We start from the raw sequence: 19,179 nt of genomic DNA on the forward strand, positions 1-19,179 counted from the left end.
TCTCATCTTCCTTGTTACTGTCTTCCTTCTCCAAGAGGTTCCTGTCATTCCTCCACACAATCCCCTGCTAGGTGAATTACTCTAACAACACTTTGGTGTTATAGACTGTCTACCTTACTCTTAGAAAACTGACCACGATCTCTACTCCCTTCACACTTCCTATTCCTCTACTGAATCTGCTCATTATGCTCATCAAAACCTTCAATAACCTTTTTAGATTTTACCTGCATCCTTACCCATCTAGGAGTTCTTGCTGTTATTTCAACAAAGCACTTCATAAACTATTAGAATCCCTTGTCCCCATGATCTTCTGCCATCTTTCCAGTCCTGCACAACACACTGCATTTACTTTCCTTGTCATCACTGAGTTTAATGTTCCTGGGGAAAAATACACACTCATACTTTCCAGCACAGATCCATGCTGGCTGACACTTGCTGTATCCTTATGACCATTCTACTCACCTGGTCAACTCCCTAACGAATGCTCAGTGGCAGCTGTTCCAGACCTTTCCTATCATCAAACCCCAACTCTGATCCTATCTCCTCTCTGCAGATTCCTTTGCCTTATCTTTTTTGAGAATACTGATAACTCCTCACACTCCATGTTCTTTCCTTCCCTTTCAAAGTTTCGTGATAGCCTCTCACTGCTGCTTTGCCCTTCTTTCTGCATTAGATCCATTTCCTTTACCAAGGCTAAACCACCCACTGGTGTTCTCGGTCACATTCCTTCTAGCCTTCTTAGGGAACTTAAGTGATCACTTGCTCCTCTTGATTCCTTCATTATTATTGCTCTCTGCTCTTTCTCAACTAAAATTATCCTCCTCTATAAAGAAAAAAATATAAATATTTCTTGGAACCCATTAGCAGTCTCTTCCCATCTTCTGTCCTCTTCCTTTCATTGCAAAACTTGTTGAAAGAGCTGCTTGAGAGCTCTGCCTCCACTTCTTCTACAGCCATGCACTCTATTCCCTGAAACTGCCAGAATATACAAGGTAGCAGGCAAGAATATTCTGTCCTGCGGGGCAGCAGTGACTTCCAATCATCAAATCCTATAGCCCTTTCCTAGTCACCAGACCTCCTCCCTTTTGCAGTTCTCTCTGGTCTCAGCTTCTGAAGACTTAGCTCCCTTAGTTCTTGAAGGATTCCTTTCCCAATTCCTCTTCTTCTTCCTTCTTAAAGGAAGTAAGCATTCCTCAATGTCTGTAGTCCTCTGCCCCATATTTTCTCTCCCATGGTGATCTTTCACAATTTCAACTGTACTCTGCAAGACAACTCCCAAATTTTTTATCCTTATTTCTACTTCTGGACTTGCCAGTTTCCTGCTGGGTGCCTGTACTGGAATATTCTGCTACACCCCAATTCATATCCAAAGCCTCCTTTTGACTTCCCACAAAACCAGACTATCCCACATTCCCTCTTGCCACAACCATTCCTTCAGACTAAAATTCTGATATTTTTAAACTCCACTCCCTGTCGATGTTCACATACAATACCTTATCAAATCCTATAGCCCTAACATACTACCATTCCTCACACGCTATTTTCCTTCAATTGCCTCTCTCTTTAGGTGGTGGATACTTTTAGATGAACTATATTGTGTTCACCTTCTCACTGATTCACCTTCCTCTAGGCCCTCCCCCACTCTATCCTATTCAAACACTGTCTCCAGATCAAGCCTCCTAAGGGACCATTCTGTTTCTACAAAACTGGGAGCAGGGGAGAAGAGAGTGCATGCCTGATTTCTCATTCTGGTGTGCAAAGTTCTCCAGGAAGTGGCTCCAACCCACTTCCTCAATTTAATCTCACATTATTCCCTTTCATAAAAGGAATTACGAAAAAGGTCTACAGCATCTACATCACATAATTCACTGTCCCTAGGACATAAAACATATATCCTTACATTCATGCCTGTGCTCTATTTCCACCATCTGAATACACTTCCCTTTTTAAAAATTCTATGTATCTTCCAAGATTAATCTTAAACAGGATCAGCCCTGCTACCTATAGTGTAGAAGTGAATATAGTTTTCTAATTGATAGACTTTGATTTCATGCTACCAAGCCACCTTCTGATTATGCCTTTTGTTTGTTTTGGTAAACATGCCACAGGGAAAGAACTTCAGGAGTCCTAGAACTATCACAATGAATTTTCAACATCTCAACTTTCTAGTTAATTCCTGAGGGAGAGAATAGGTGTGAGATTGCTGACGATAGTGGGAAGGCTCATGTAACTCATCTAGCCCATGTGATAACTGTATTTCTCATTGTAAGGAAATAGGTATTTTCTCTTAGAGACAGACAGGTTAATGATGCGGTCATGTCAACAAATGCCAAATATATCAGAGCTCAGTATCAGAGCCAAATTTCATAGTGATAAGAATACAAGTGGGCGAACCGAGTCATTACATGACATTCAATGGCAGGAGTACTGAGTTCAAAATCATCTTTGCAATCACAGTCAACAATAATTGACAGGAATCACTGCATATTTATTACCATGTCTGGAGCTGTCTCTTCATTTTACATGTACTAACTTATTTAGTTTTCGCAATAATCCTATGACTTAGGAACTCCCATTTTATAGATGATAAAACCTGGAAGGTTATTCAACTTGTCCATGGGCATATAGAATGGAAGTAGCAAAGCCAGGATTCAAATAGCCTGGCTGTAAAACCTTCACTTTAAAACACCAAGCCATCGAAATTTACATTGTAAGCAAGGATTTTATTTCAGCAACATATCACTATCCATCATGTTAGTAATGTAAATTGAATTTTAACTGGTTTTGTAGTTTCATTTCTATCTAATATGTTATACACTTTCAAAATTTTAGAGATTTGTATAACAATATACGGTGTTTATAGTATTTTTATTCATGTGCATATATTGAAGCAGCATTAAAATTTAGATAAAATTGAGTCAAGCGCCAAGTCGTTGACATGACCTTTCTAGATAACTCTGCTAGATGTGACTGATTTAGTTCTTTGAATCTCCATATTATGTAACTATCGTAAAGCTCAAAGTGAACTCTACCGTATATCACTTTACATTCTACTGTAAATAACTTGGAAAGGCTGTATCACAAAACTCATCATTATAACCCCTGTAATATCTGAAGAGTACTTAGAACAACACTTGAGTGTAATAAATGTCACATGATTTCCTGAGGTTTGCTTGCAGACTGCACCCTGGAAAAGCCTGATTGACATATTCTCAACATTATACCAAGCTGAAAGGCCTGGACTCTGCCAGCAGCTTTGCCTGCCAGTGACTCAGTGTGTAACCTTGGTCCTCACCTGAGCCTCCTTCTGCTCATGGGGAAGAAGGACATTGGTAGTATTAGGCAAAAGAAGGTACCATACAGGGCGTAAGCCAATTACCAATCGTGCCTTTCAACCCTCCTAGTTAGCCTAAAGGTATTCTAGTATAAAAGGACTGTAACTCTAATTACTTAAAAAAAAAAAATAAGACCCCAGACAAGAGGCCCTTGAGACAGTCAAGGGGAATTTCTTTTTTAAAGAACCATTTCTTATCCTTTGCCCAAGGTAAAAACAGCCCCATAAAACAAATTATGATTCTTTGTCTCTTGATAAGGTCACCTCTAATCCAAAGCCAAATTAGCTTTCCAATGTTTGCCTCCTCTAAGCATTTTTAGATTCTACCTCATACTGACTAACCACCAAGTTCCATAGATTTTACCCTTAAATATATGTGGAATTCACTCTGTCACCTTCCATACTAATATAGAACAGGGGTTCTCAAAGTGTGACCCAGAACCAGCAGCATTAGCATTCACCGGGGAACTTAAAAGTTAAAAGCAATCCATGCTTTCACAAGCCCTCCAAGTGACTCCAAGTGAGTCAATTCTAACCTAAACTGCCTGAACCAATCTTTAACTGGTCTCTACACCCAGCCTACTTACCCTATTTAATACAAATTCTGTGCATACACAGAATTTCATTAGTGATTTTCCATTCACCAAAGTAGTGATTTTTCAAATATGAGTCTATGAACCCACCACAGAACACAGTGAAGTTAATCCAGTGGGTCAAGACCAGTATTTAATTTTAAAACAGCGAAATTTAAAGAAAACATAACATAGAATGTATCACATATAGAAGGGATAAATACTGTTTTCTTGAGCTTTGCTTCAATTCCATGTGTGTATGTATGTGCGTGCATGCATGTGTGTGTGTGTGTGTGTATTACCTATTATAGGTCATAATTTAAAACGTCTGAATAACACTTGCCTATAGCAGTGCCTCCCACAATTTATTCAGACTTTATTCACACCCAGGGATCTTGCTATAATGCAGATTTTGAATCCAGTAAGTCTGGGAGAGTTCCTGAGACTCTGCATTTCTAATAAGCTCCCAGATAATGGCCAGATAGTCCTTGGACCTCACTTTTAGTCCCGAGAGCTACTCAACGGAAAGATCTTAGAACGCTGCTGAACTTGCTACTTCAGCTTTCTTAACTCATGGCACGGTTTCACTGAACCTGAGATATGGCAGATTTGCAACATGCTAGAAAATTCTGCTGACTGAATGTACAGAGAACTGAAATGGTGGTGTTCTGCTTACCAGATGGGGAAATGTACAATTTTTTTTTGCCTTAACTATGGTTGTGAGCAATCTTTAAAAATTAGTCTATTTTCTGCCTTAGGAAATGAGTAAATTGAGTTAAAATTAGTTTTCTTCTTTTTTTTAAAGTTTAACTTTTCACCTGTGTGACTTTTATTTACTCATTTCTTTTTTTTTTTAAACTTTTTTCTTTTTTTTTTTAAGATTTTATTTATTTGCGAGAGAGAGAACGAGAGACAGAGAGCATGAGAGGGAGTGAGAGGGAGGAGGGTCAGAGGGAGAAGCAGACTCCCTGCCGAGCAGGGAGCCCGATGCGGGACTCGATCCCGGGACTCCAGGATCATGACCTGAGCCGAAGGCAGTTGCTTAACCAACTGAGCCACCCAGGCGCCCTAAACTTTTTTTCTTTAAGATTTAATTTATTTGACAGAGAGACACAGCGAGAGAGGGAACACAAGCAGGGGGAGTGGGAGAGGGAGAAGCAGGCTTCCCGCTGAGCAGGGAGCCTGATGCAGGGCTCGATCCCAGGACCCTGGGACCATGACCTGAGCCGAAGGCAGATGCTTAACAACTGAGCCACCCAGGTGCCCCTATTTATTTATTTTAGAGAGGCAGAGAAACAGAGACAGAGAGACATAAAGGGCAACGGAGAAATCTCAAGCAGGCTCCATGCTCAGCATGGAGCCCGACGCAGGGCTTGATCTCACAACTCTGAGATCATGACCTGAGCCAAAATCAAGAGTCGGACGCTTAACTGACAGAGCCACCCAGATACCCCCAAATTAGTTATCTTTGATGATTAATAGTTTTGAATTGCCTCAAGAACTCTAACTATAAAATAATATCAATATAAATGTAGACAATGTAGAGAAGGAATGGACTCAGTTTAATAAGCACTGACCACAGATTATACTCTGGATATTTTAATTTTTTTTTTTTTGCCAAGATCCTGAAATGAATCACAAGGGGGGGGGGGCGGTTCTTTTTTTGTCAGAGTTGAAGAAGGAAAAAAAAAAACAACAGATTATCTAGTTCTAATTAATCAGACCAAACCAAAAAAGTCCTTTATGCTATGATGCATTCAGAGAGCAGCTAACTTACTGCATGCTTACTCCGTGTCAGCTACAAGCCTACCTGCTGAGGATACTGAGGTAGGAGGACAAAGTGCCTCGAGGCATCCTTTGTCTAAAGGATTCTGCATATCTCAATGTCCTGGCAGCCCATGTTTTGGGTTTGGATGAGGGTTTCTGGTGGGTCTTCCCCATTGATTTCTAAGCTATGGGCACAGACAAGTCTTTCATTTTTCCCATCCGTCCATAGCACCTGGCATGATGCTCTACAGGCTGTCAGGCACAGTAGTTGTAAATGTTGAGGACTACTCAGCTCTTTCATTCACCAAGTTAAGAATTCTATTCAACGAGAACATGAAACGCAGCTGACTACTGGCCTGATTGGTGCCATTTTGTTATATAAGGGGTGTGGTCAAAAGGGAATATTCAGGGGGGTGGGAGGATGGGTTAGCCTGGTGATGGGTATTAAAGAGGGCACGTTCTGCATGGAGCACTGGGTGTTATGCACAATGAATCATGGAACACTACATCTAAAATGAATGATGTAATGTATGGTGATTAACATAACAATAAAAAATTTAAAAAAGGGAATATTCATGGGGCGCCTGGGTGGCTCAGTCGTTGGGCATCTGTCTTCGGCTCAGGTCATGGTCCCAGGGTCCTGGGATCGAGTCCCAGATCGGGCTCCCTGCTCAGCGGGAAGCCTGCTTCTCCCTCTCCCACTCCCCCTGCTTGTGTGCCCTCTCTCACTGTCTCTCTCTGTCAAATAAATAAAATCTTAAAAAAAAAAAAAAAGAGAATATTCATCTATTCAGTGTAGTAATCAGCTCACATCACCCTGAGCTTCATAAAAATGTAGAGCTCACTGAGGATGGACTACTCTTGACTATCCAGCTGCCTTCATTTAGGCAGACACACAAGGGAAATGACAAACCTAGATAGTTTACACTTCTTTTTCCACAAAAATAAAATTTCTCCAAGTTCCCTGGTAACCTATACAAATATTAAATCGTCCTCACCATCACACACACAAAATAAAACTCTGGGTGAGGAATCTCCATCGCCAGCCCTCATCTCAACTTCAGGTTCATTCTATTGGTAATATCTGTTTTTGTTTCATGGTTGTCAGATGCAATAGGGCCTTAAAAATAATTTACATTAGTTAAAAAAACTTCTTTTCTTCCTCCCTCCCCCCACCCATTCTTTTAAGTTTAAACATTAAACAGAGATCACAGATCACCCTTAACTTTTGGTAAGAGGAAATTGCTTAAGTCATGCAATTATTTCATTTTACCTGAAATTAAGACAAAACATGGGCATTATTTTGAGAGAAATGGAAAGATTAAATTAATAGTCAATAATAACTCAGAGGAAATCTAGATCACTTAATGAGACTTGTATTAATTATCCAGATTGGATGTGCTAAGGAAGTGACATATTCTTAATCTGATTAGCAAAAGTTAAAAGAAAGAGTTGGGGCATATTTTACAACATGGAAAAATAACCTATGTGAAGAGAGTAGAAAAACCCATAAAGAATCAATGAGAATATAGGCTAATAAATAGTTCAGTATCACCATTTTACAGACTCCAAAGCCAGTAATAGAGTACTTAAGAACATCAGAGGGAGAGAGTGAGCTACAAAGGAGACATGACCATTTAACGGTTAATGCCCAACAAGTTCACTTAAGGAGAGAGCGGAGAAGATGGTGAGAGAGGCAACAGAGGCAGTATTTCTTAGGAACGGGGTCTAGAAACAAGAATTTTGGAGCAAACTCTTGGAAGGGAAAGTGGAGTCAAATAAGATAGCCCTAGAAAGAATGAAGAGAATATGCTGGCCTTCTCCTCTTGTATATATGCTCCATTTTCTCTTTCTCAGTCTTCTTTATTTCTCTCCATATCTGTCTTATATTTTTGCCTTTTCTTCGCCAGGCATTTCCTCCCTCTCTTCTTTCCCATGTCTTAATTGGCCAAAACATAAACTTGAATCATTCTTTATGTCTTATATATTTGTAATATTTAATATCTTGTATAGATCTTTGTAATATTTCTCATGTAATAAATCTCGTATTTCTTTTACTTTGAAAAGTAAAATCCTCCTTGCTATAAATTTTAAAGTGAAGTGAGCTGAGTTTTTTTGACATTTACTTTTCTCTGCATGGACACCTATCTCTTACCATACCCTTTAAAAAAAAACTTGAGTGGCCTTCCAATAATTTCTTTTCTCTATGAGGCAATGGTCCACGTAAGAAAGGCTGCTCATCTTAGCTTATGTCTAATAATTCTCTCACACTAAGCTATATGACCTTTTCCCCCTAATTCTATCCTTTATAGAAAGACTGATTTCAGTTTTTATATAAAGCCATACATAAAATCTCTTAATTCACCATGAAACTCTCTGTTTAGGATACCTAGTCCTAGCTCCTCATTTACCTCTTAGGAGGCAGTACATCATACTAATTAAGAGTAGAGGCTCCAAATTCAGACAGACCAGTTTTAGTCCTCTGCCACCTACTAGTTGTGTGACCTTGGGCAAGCTACTTGACCTCACCAAGACTCAACTTCCTTAGCTGCAAAACAATCATAATAAATGTACTCACCTCATAGGCTTATCACAATATTAAATAAATGTAAAGTTCTCAGCATACTACTCAGCATACGGTGCTCAAAAACTTCTAACCATTCTTATTTTTCAACAGTCTACCTTTTACCAAACCTTTTTGAAGAATATGGCTGTCCTCTTAACCTCTGTACTTTCCAAAATGTAACCCAGGTCCCAGTGTTCTGAAGAGAATGTGGTATACATCACTTTAAACTGCATAGTTTCTACCTACATGCTATACTTTTAACAACCCACTCTTAAATTTTCCTTAATGTACCACTCAAGTTGATTTCATGTTTTTAGGATGTCTTTCTCCAGGGAGCTATAAGAAATAATCTACGTGTAAACTTCTCAGTATTGTTTGAGATAAAAGATATCTGTATCTCTCAAATTAAAAAACAGGATCTAAGAGAAGCTTAATGGTCTGAAAAGAGGCAAAATAGTTGGTGAGAAGGACAAAAATAGGATATTACCATCCATGATACTATATTTATATTCTGGATCAGCCAACCTTTCTGGGCTTGCCTGAATTTCTCAACTTGTTCATTTGAGAACAATGTGCAAGGATACAAAAGGTTAAAAAAAGATCTAGTCCCTGCCCTTGAGGAACTTCTAGAAGAGAATCAAATTAAAGCTCACCATATAGTGTCTTATTACAAACAGCAGAGTGAAACGGGAGCCCAGTGGACAGATAGCCAAATGAGAATGCATACCAATTTTTCATCGTCATGATGAGTGAGAAGGGCTCTGAGTCTAAAAAGGACACTTAATTCCTACCTTCCTTTTGTGTCTCTTTGGTGTAAAGGAAGACACACATTAGTCTTTCAATTAACAAAAGGGAGGTGATAAAGTATAATTGAAGGACAACAATTGTGGGTTTTAAGTCCCTTTCCCTCATCAGACCCTCATCCCTCCCTGTTCCCTGTCTTTTGAAACTTTCTTTTGAACTTGGCTAAGTAGCTTCACATTCTGGCCTGAATATGCCTTGTCTATCAAGTGAGGAATTATCCTCTTTGCTCTATGTTCAGGTTGGAAAAGGTGACTAATCAAGGTCCCTCCCACCAAATTCTATAATCCAGGTATTTCCAGACCCAAAAAGGCAGGGAGAAATCTTCCCAAGGAAGGGGCCAAGGGTAAGAACTGGGGTCTAGGGAGCAAGGAACAGCGAAGGAGGCCGAAGCCAGTTCTCACCGAGAGGATCTTATCACCCTCCTGGAGCCGCCCATCCAGGGCCGCAGCCCCATCCTCTTTGATGCGGCTGACGTAGATGCCACTGTCGTTGGAGACATACTGCTGATCTGTGCCACCGACGATGTTGAAGCCCAGCCCTGAGAAAATCATGGAGGAGTTGTAAAGGAGATAGTGGTGAAGAAGAAAGGGATTAGAGGAGAAGAAGAGAGAAAGAGGAAAGTTCTAGTGGGGAGGGGAGGCTGACGAGTCAACTGTGATGTAACTGGTCAATAGACTCGGGCAAAGCCAGTGAAGAGTATCATCAACAGAGGTCAAGAGTACCCAGAGTTGGGCACTTAGACCAGGCAAGACTAAAAACATAAACACAGTCATCAACATAGCTTGTTGAATATAAAAAGATCTCTACTGAACTCAGTGAAAGAATAATGGTGATTCTTATAAGATGTGCTTCTGTTCACATTCAATTTTGATTCTGCTGGTGGCATTTAAAGGACCCAATTCTTGACTTTCCTGCTATTAATGTAACAGGGTGAGCTGTGTTCATGAGAAGCCATGCTTTTAACTAATTAGCAAATTAACTATCTTTAATTCAGTGGAGAAGAGATTCCTAACCAAAGCTTCCCCTTCACACTTCCCTTCTCCCAATGTTCAGGACAGTTTGTGTATGGAGGTGTTTTGGAAGAAATGGTCTTAGGAGTTTCATTTATTTTTCTATTTTGAGTGTAGGCGTTGGCAGGAATCCTGGGAACCAGAAAGGTAACTGAAGCTTCAATAATAGGACTAAATCACCAAATTCATTGTTTCCTTTTCTAGCTCTAGTGCAAACAACCATGAATTTGGGTAGTTTGCCAAGTTTTATTCACTGTAGGAAACTGACTACCTATGGATTAACAACTCTCCATTCTCCCCCTCGCCCAAACCCCTGGCGACCACCCTTCTATTCTTTGCTTCTCTAAGTGACTAATTTAAATGGGTATAAAATTTCAGTTATGAAGATGAGTAAGTTCTGGAGATCTGATGTACAACTTGGTGCCTACAGATAACAATAATGTTACAGTATACTTAAATATCTATTAAGAGTAGGTCTCATTTAAGTGTTGTAACCATAATAAAATAAAATAAAATTTTAAAAAGAAAGAAGACTAGTAAAGTGTCATTTCCGTGGACAAACCACTAAGTTGTGGAAAGAATTCCACTATACAAAAACCATTGTTATAAAGGGATTTTATCTATGCATTAAAAAGGAAAGAAAAAAAAACCTCCCTGGGGTTTTCCTTCTGTCGGATACTGTAGAATTCATAACCATAGTGCCAAGAGAAAAGAAATACTTTGAAAACAATGAAAAAACAAAAATCTGGTGGCACGATTAGAAGGAATAGGCATAATCACCAGCTTACTATTGGTTTCGGTAGAAAACAGATACTTAAGGAGACATATGTGGGCTTCCTAAAAAATTCTCCCCATTGGTGGGATGAAAGCTTATGTGTGAAGTTCGCAGTATTAACGTAAGTACTAGCAAATCAATCTATGATTTAAGGAAATACATGGCCAAAGGGAGAGAAGCACCAGGAAACATCATTTAGATAGCATACCTTGTGGACAGACTATCTCAGCTAGAGAATGAAAAGGGTTTAAGATACAGGATAGTAACAGCTCTTTCTGAAAGATGACTATTTCAACTTCCTTGAAGAGAAGGGTATGAAAATTTAAGTTACTAAATGGTTTCTCTTAGAATACTCTTAATTTGTATCATAGTGGGTGGAAAGGGGTTGGTAGGTAGTGATGAGATAAGACAGAAAGGTAGGTGAAGCCTGATTAATAAAGGCTTTGAAATTACTTCAAAACTGTGATAGGTTTGAGCAAGGTGGCTGAGGACAATCAGCCTCTCACAATACTAGCACAAACTACTTGGAGAAAATCTTTCCGATCTAACATCTTCACCAAATGCTACAGATGACTCTGGGGACTTGGGGTACAGGGAGCATGTGTTAAGTAGCTAAATGAAATACAGTAGTTAGAAAGAAGAGGGACTTTGCTACTGGTTACTGAAAGCTACAGAACAGTGCCTAAAAAAGGAGAGTGGAGGAAATCTTACTGAAATTTTCTATAAACATACAAGTGCTTACTCTCACCCAGAAACCACATCATATAGGCATGTTTATAAGTGATTGCTACGTTAGTTGTAAATGAACTATACCACTTAACATGAAAACTCTGAGACTGCCATGAAGTCTCTGTTCAGCCGGAACATTTATAGAACAGAACTTACCTATAACTTGAAACATTGCTGAAATAAACGGGAGTCACCAAAGCACTGAGCAGTTGTACTACCAATTCAAATCTGATCATTTACTATGTGCCAGGTACTGTGTTATGTTCTGAGGAAGACATAAAGCTAAATGGGACAGTCCCTGCTTTAACCACAAACAGAAATTTATCCTTTTCCCTGTCCCTTTTAGATTTTGCAGAAACAAATTAAGGTCAGAAGACCTGGTCACAAATTCAACTCCGTTAACTTACCAGATATGTGGACTAAAATAAGTCAGTGTACCTCACTGATCCTTAGTTTCCTTTTCTGTAACATAAGGATTACAAATCCTGCCCTCTCTACCTCAGAAGGTAATTGGTAGGGTCCAATAACATAAAATCTGAAAAATTCCTTATGACTTACAAAGTAATTACTACAAGTGTAGTTGTCAACAGTGGTGCCTACTACCACCCCAAATCGGATAGTTTGACGGAGAAAAGATTAACAAATACACAGGACCAATGTGAAATATAAGACAGATAAAAAGTCCATCCATCTATTAATAGGACAAGACTGGTTTGGAACTCAAACTTATTGAAATTAAGTATGTCTATAACTCGTGACCCAGACAGCCCGGTCATGAAGAGTTTCTAGCCAGAGTGGTATTTAAAATATGCAACAGTCAGTCCACCACATGCACCAACCAACTGCAACAGATGTCAGCTGGAAATACGCAGAAGGAGAAGGGCTATCCCAGTATGTATCTGCTGATTATCAACTGTGTCCCAGAAAAATCTTCCATAAATAGGGTAGATTACATATCCTGGTTTGTCTGGGAGTTTTTTTTTTTATTTTAATATTTATTCATTTGAGACACAGAGATACAGGGAGAGAGAGAATGAGCAGGGGGAGAGGCAGAGGGAGAAGCAGACTCCCCGCTGAGCCAGGAGCCCGATGTGGGGCTCAATCCCAGGACCCCGGGATCACGACCTGAGCCGAAGGCAGACGCTTAACCATCTGAGCCACCCAGGCGCCCCATGGGAGTCTTGATATATACCTGCTGTCCCAGTATAATTAAAATAGTCCTCTTCAATTTAAAATCTCATCTTGGACCAATGTGACCATCCTACCTATAAAGGGTAATGTAAGAAAAAAAAAGGGTGATGTAAGAATGTTAATTGCAGCATGCTTTGTGGTAGGGTGGAACTGATGGTAATTTAGGTGTCTATCCTTTAGGGAATAGATAACTAGAATTTGGTTAAGAGTTAGAAGATCTGAATAATCATATATAAGTTAACAGAGCTTTAAAATGTAATGTTGACATTAATAGCACAATACCTTCTTACAAATTAGAAACCCAGCAGACAAAACAGTATTACCTACTTACAAAAGTGCATGTATATTTATTTATTTTTTTTTTTTTAAGATTTTATTTATTCATTTGAGACACAGAGATACAGAGAGAGAGAGAGAGAGCATGAGCAGTGGGAGAGGCAGAGGGAGAGGAAGAAGCAGACTCCCCGCTGAGTCAGGAGCCCGATGTGGGACTCGATCCCAGGACCCCGGGATCATGACCTGAGCCGAAGGCAGACGCTTAACCATCTGAGCCACCCAGGCGCCCCTAAAGACATGCAAAGACACATTAGAATGGGTACCTCTGGGGGAAAGATACAGGATGAACTTTAGGGATGAAGGGTAAAAATAAAACCAGGGAGGGACCTTGCATGTACTGATGATGACAATGTGTGACGTAGCTAAAGGATATAATTCAGCTCTCAGCATCTATAATCCAGAAGGGGATGAAGGGAGAGGTAAAAAGAAAAAGACTGGGACTCAATAGACTTTTTAAAAAGTGAGGGAATGAAGAAGTATTGCGTAGTGAACTCTGGTTATAACGTGCCAATAAATTTTTTTAAATGTGGTAAGATTAAAATGGGTGCTTGGTCTGTAATTTGGAAGAGAAGTCTAAATGCAAAAAAGTATAAAGACAGCATAAGAATGACGCCACCACAGGACTGGGAGAGAAAGGAAGTACATCTTTGTATAAGAGTTTTGTAAAGTTAAACAAGAAATGCCTTCTTGTGGATACCCCCCACCCATCTCCAGGTCTGGACCTTGAGCTTATTTATGCAGAAGAGCAGTAATAGCAGAAGCAACAGTTAATATTTATTGAGCATTTAATATGTACCAGGTACTATGCTATGCACTTTACATACGTTATCTCATTTAATCTTCTCAACAAACACGTGAAGTGATTATTACTCACATTTTACAGATGAATTTCAAGATGAGGCATGAAGAGATTAAATAATTTTACAAAAGGCCACACAGCTCTTCACAAAGCCAAGACAGTAAGTCAGGATATTTGATTCCGAAGTGTGAGTTTTAAACCATTTTGCCATACTGAATCTTTGTAGGAAATAGACACAACTGCTTTAGGGAAACAAAGTCTGCTAAGCAAGGCTGCCTATCTTGGGAGTCAACCTGTCTGTGTTGGAATAATGGTTGTAGAACAGTTTCCAAAAGTAATATATTACAGAGGAAGAACTGGTCATTCTGGAGTTCTGTCACCTTAGTCAGGGTCCCTATTGTTTACTTTCAGGTAAGAAAAGGAAAAACCCTTCACTTATTTTAGATTCTTCTCTATAAAATCTAAAAGGTATAAAGCAAAAGAAAAAAACAATGTTTAACCATATTATATATTATTCTGGAAATAATAATTCTGGACATAATTAAAACGAAACAAAACAGTCCATTAACACCAACGATGGTAGCCACTTGTTGAATATGAACACCAGACTGACAAACACCCTATTTCCCCCCATCAACCTGCAGGTTTTTTCTATCCCAAGATAATCTCACAAATTCTCCCTAGATGTCAATCAAACTCGCTGTTTGTTTAGTGGTAAAATATATGTAACATAAAATTTAACTTTTTAGCCATTTTTAAATGTATAATTCAGTGCCATCAAGTACATGCACAATGTTGTACAACCATCACCACTATCCAGATCTACACCTCTTCCATCATCCCAAACATAAATTCTGTACCCATTAAACAGTAACTCCTCCCTCTTCTTCACCCCCGTAACCTCTATTGTACTTTATATCTCTAGTTTGCCTATTCTATATACCTCATATAAGTGGAATCATACAATGTTTGTTCTTTTGTGACTTGCTTTTTCTCACTTAGCATAGTATTATCCAGGTTCATCCACGTTGTAACATGTATCAGAATTTCATTCCTTTTACAAGCTGAGTAATATTCCCTTTTATCTACATACTACATATTGTGTATCCAGTCATCTGTCAATGGACATTTGGCTGTTTCCACATTTTGGCTACTGTGAATAATGCTAAGAACACTGGTGTACAAGTATCTGTTTGAGTCCCTGCTTTCAATTCTTTTGGGCAATTATCTAGGAACTGAATTGCTGGATCACATGGCAATTTTTTTGACAATTTGAGGAAGTGCTCAACTGTTTCCCACAACAGCTGCATCATTTTACATTCCAACAAGCAATGCCCAGGGTTCCAATTTCCCCATATCCTCGCCAATACTATTTATTTTCGCTTGTCTTTTGGAGAATAGTCATTCTAGTGGATATGAAGTGGATGTGATATGTCATCGTGGTTTTGATTTGCACTTTCCTAAGGCCAGTGATGTTGAATATCTTTTCTTGAGTTTATTGGCCACTTGCATATCTTCTCTGGAGAAATGTCCTTCAAGTCCTTTGCTTATTCTGAATTGGTCTTGTTGTTGTTGAGTTTTAAGAGTTCTTTATATATTCTGGATATTAATCCATTAACAGATATATGACTTGTGAATATTTTCTCTCATTCTGTGTGTTATCTTTAACTCTCTTTAGTTTCTTTTGATGCACAAAATTTTAATTTTGGTAAAACCCAATTTATTTTTTTCTTTTGTTGCCTGTGCTTTTGATGTTATATCCAAAAAATCACCAAGCCCAAAACTGTAAATATTTCCCCTATCTTTTCTTCTAAGAGTTTTATAGTGTTAGATCTTTTTTTGGGGGGCTAGGGCAGATATCCTGTTTATTAAGTTCTTATTTAAATTCCAGTTAGTTAACATAGAGTGTAATATTAGTTTCAGGTGTGCAACATAGTTATTCAGCACTTCCATACAACACCCAGTGCTTGTAACAAGTGCACTCCTTAATCCCCACCACCTATTTAATCCATCCCCCCCCCCCACCTCCCCTCTGGTAACCACCAGTTTATCTCTATGGTTAAGAGCCTGTTTCTTGGTTTGCCTCACTCTTTTTTCCTTGGCTCGTTTATTTCTTAAATTCAACATATGAGTGAAATCAAAATTTGTCTTTCTTATTTCACTTAGCATAATACTCTCTAGCTCCATCCATGTCATTGCAAATGGCAAGATTTCATTCTTTTTTATGGCCAAATAATATTCCATTGTATACATATACCACCTCTTCTTTATCCACTCATCAATCAATGGACATATCATAGTGTTATCTCTTACATCAATCAATGGACGTAACATAGTGTTATCTCTTACATTTAGGTATTTGATGCATTTTTAGTTAACTTTTGTATGTGATGTAGGGCAAGAATCCAACTTCAGTGTTTTGCATTTGGAGACTGTTTTCCTAACACCATTTTTGGAAACTGTCCTTCAATGCAACGAATGGTCTTGGCACCCTTTCAAAAATCATTTGACCATATAGGAGAGGGTTTATTTCTGGGCCACCTATTCTATTCCATTGCTCTATACATCTGTCCTTATGTCCTTATACACCTGTCCTACCACACTATTTGGAACACTGTAGCTTTGTAGCAAGCTTTGAAATCAGGAAGTTGTGAGTCCCCCAATTTTGTTCTTTCTTTTCAAGATTGCACTGGCTATTGGGGGGGGGTCCCTTGACATTTCATATGAATTGCAGAATGTGGTTTTCTATTTCTGCAAAAAGGCTGATTAGATTTTGACAAAGACTGCACTGAGTCTGCAGAATGCTTTGGATAGTACTGTCTGTCATCTTAACAATATTAAGTCTTTCAATCCATGAATGTGGAATATACTTCCACTTATTCACGTCTTTAATTTCTTTCAGTCAAATTCTGTAGTTTTCAATGTACAAGTTATTGCCTCCTTAAACTTATTTACAAGTATTTTATTGTTTTTGATGCTACTATAAATGGAATTACTTAATTTCCTTTCCAGATTGTTCATTGTTAATGTATAGAAACTAAACTGATCTTGTGTGTTGAGTTTGTATCCTGCAACTTTGCTGAATTTGTTATAAATTCTAACAGGTTTTGTTTGTTTGTAGAACCTTTAGAGTTTACTACATGTAAGATCATGTCATCCATCTGTAAATAGAGACAATTTTACTTCTTCCTCTTCATTTGTATACCTTTTCTTTCTCTTTCTTGCCTAATCTTTCTGGTTAGAACTTTTATTTATTTTTTTAAAGATTTTATTTATTTGAGAGAGAGGGAGAGAGAGCACATGAGTGGGGGGGAGGAGGAGAGGCAGAGGGAGAAGCAGACTCCCCACAGAGCAGGGAGCCCAATGCAGGACTCAACCCCAGGACTCTGGGATCATGACCTGAACTGAAGGCAGACACTTAACCAACTGTGCCACCCAGGCGCCCTGGTTAGAACTTTTAATACCATGTTGAACAGAAGTGGTGAAAGCAGACATCCTTATCTTGTTCCTGATTTTAGCTTTCATGCTTATGTAAGTATGATGTTAGCTGTGGGTTCTTTGTGCATGGCCTTTATCATGTTGAGGAAATTTCCTCCTATTCCTACTTTGTTTTTAACATGGTAAGATGTTGAATATCCTTAAATGCTTTTTCTGTATCTGCTGAGATGATCATGTTGGTTTTTCCCCTCATTCTATTAATATGTCATATTACTTCAAATGATTTTCTTTTGTTGAATCATCTTTGCATTCATGGAATAAATCCCATTTTGTCATGGCATATATTCCTTTTAACATGTTGCTGAATTGAAACAGTGTAGCTTGATGATCACCCTAGCATTCCATGTGGAGGCAATTTCTGATCACAACCACAAGGAGCAGGACCCAAGCAGAACCTAGCAGCTTCACTGAGTTGATGATGAAATGGAGATTAGAGTTTGGAGAGGGTGAGGTTGCTGGAAGTTGCAGGGCAAAGTTCTGGAAAGGAAGAACATAGGCAGAAAAAAAGAGATCCAAGTATCTGCACGAGTCTTAACCAAGTACTGGCCCATGCATATGTTGAGTCAAACTCCACAAAGCTGGAAAAACAAAAACTAGGAAGTTGCATGCTGAATAATTATCAGAGTTCACAAAATGCAAGAAGACTTTCAAGTTCTGACCAGCCAGATTGGAAATCCTCAATGATTCACTTGAAAATTCTGTGGACACTCACTTAGAGCACACCTCATTTGTAGAGCTGAACTATACCTGAAGTAAATGTTACTTTAGAACCTAGAAAAGGTTACAAACAGGCCTTCAGGAGGTCAAACCGATCTACAAATTACTTAACTGCCTGCTAAAACAAAGTTCAACATTGTAACATTAACAATGTTAATGTAATAAAACAAAATGCAGACATGCAACAATGTAATATTCACAACATCCAGAATCTAACTAAAAATTAACATGCTAAGAAACAAGAAAACATGACCCATAATCAAGAGAAAAATCAGTCATTAGAAACAGAGCCAGAAATAATAAAGGATGAAATGGGCAGACAAGGATGTTTAAAAAGGCTATTTTAACTATGTGGAAATAAAGTCAAACATAATGACAAAATGGAAGATTTTTTTCAAGCCTTTAATCCATTTTGAGTTGATTTTTATATATGGTATAAGATAGTGGTTCAGTTTCATTTTGTTCATGTTTAGATGTCTTTTGCATTCTGTCTAGTTTTCCCAACACCATTTTTGGAGAGACTATCCTTTCCCTACTGTATATTCTTAGCCCCTTTGTCATTAATTAATTGACCATACATGCATGGGTTTATTTCTGGACTCTCTATTCTGTTCCATTGATGTACGTATGAAAATGGAAGATTTTTTAAAAAATGAAACTTACAGATTTGAAAATTACAATGTCTGAAAGGAAAAAATATACCAGATGTGATTAACAGCAGATTTGATACCATAAGAGAAAAGATCAATGAACCCGAAGACTTAGAAGGGAAACCACAGTAACATATAGGATAATAGCAATATATAACTGGAGTTCCAGAAGAAGAGGAAAAAGGGAAACAAAAAATATTTGAAGAAACAACTGGCTTGGGGTGCCTGGATGCCTCAGTCAGTTAAGTGTCTGCCTTCAGTTCAGGTCATGATCCCAGGGTCCTGGAATTGAGCCTCACATTGGGCTCCCTGCTCAGCGGGGAGCCTGCTTCTCCCTCTTCCCCTGCCCCTCCCCCCACTCGTGTTATCTCTTGCTCTGCTCTCTCAAATAAATTTTTAAAAATTAAAAAAAAAAATTGGCTCAAATTTAT

General features: G+C 38.6%; 1 protein-coding gene across 2 annotated transcripts in view; it reads right to left on the reverse strand.

Annotated features, from left to right (window-relative positions):
- The window catches only part of SYNJ2BP (synaptojanin 2 binding protein), a 41,278-nt gene that overhangs the window by 9,855 nt on the left and 12,244 nt on the right, over window positions 1–19,179 (reverse strand). For both annotated transcript variants that reach the window (XM_078053853.1, XM_036107265.2), the window contains exon 2: window positions 9,445–9,581. In XM_078053853.1, the coding sequence (XP_077909979.1) occupies window positions 9,445–9,581 (137 nt within the window). The remainder of the gene's footprint in view (window positions 1–9,444; window positions 9,582–19,179) is intronic.

The sequence above is a fragment of the Halichoerus grypus genome, chromosome 8, assembly GCF_964656455.1.
Source record: "Halichoerus grypus chromosome 8, mHalGry1.hap1.1, whole genome shotgun sequence".
Taxonomy (NCBI): domain Eukaryota; kingdom Metazoa; phylum Chordata; class Mammalia; order Carnivora; family Phocidae; genus Halichoerus; species Halichoerus grypus.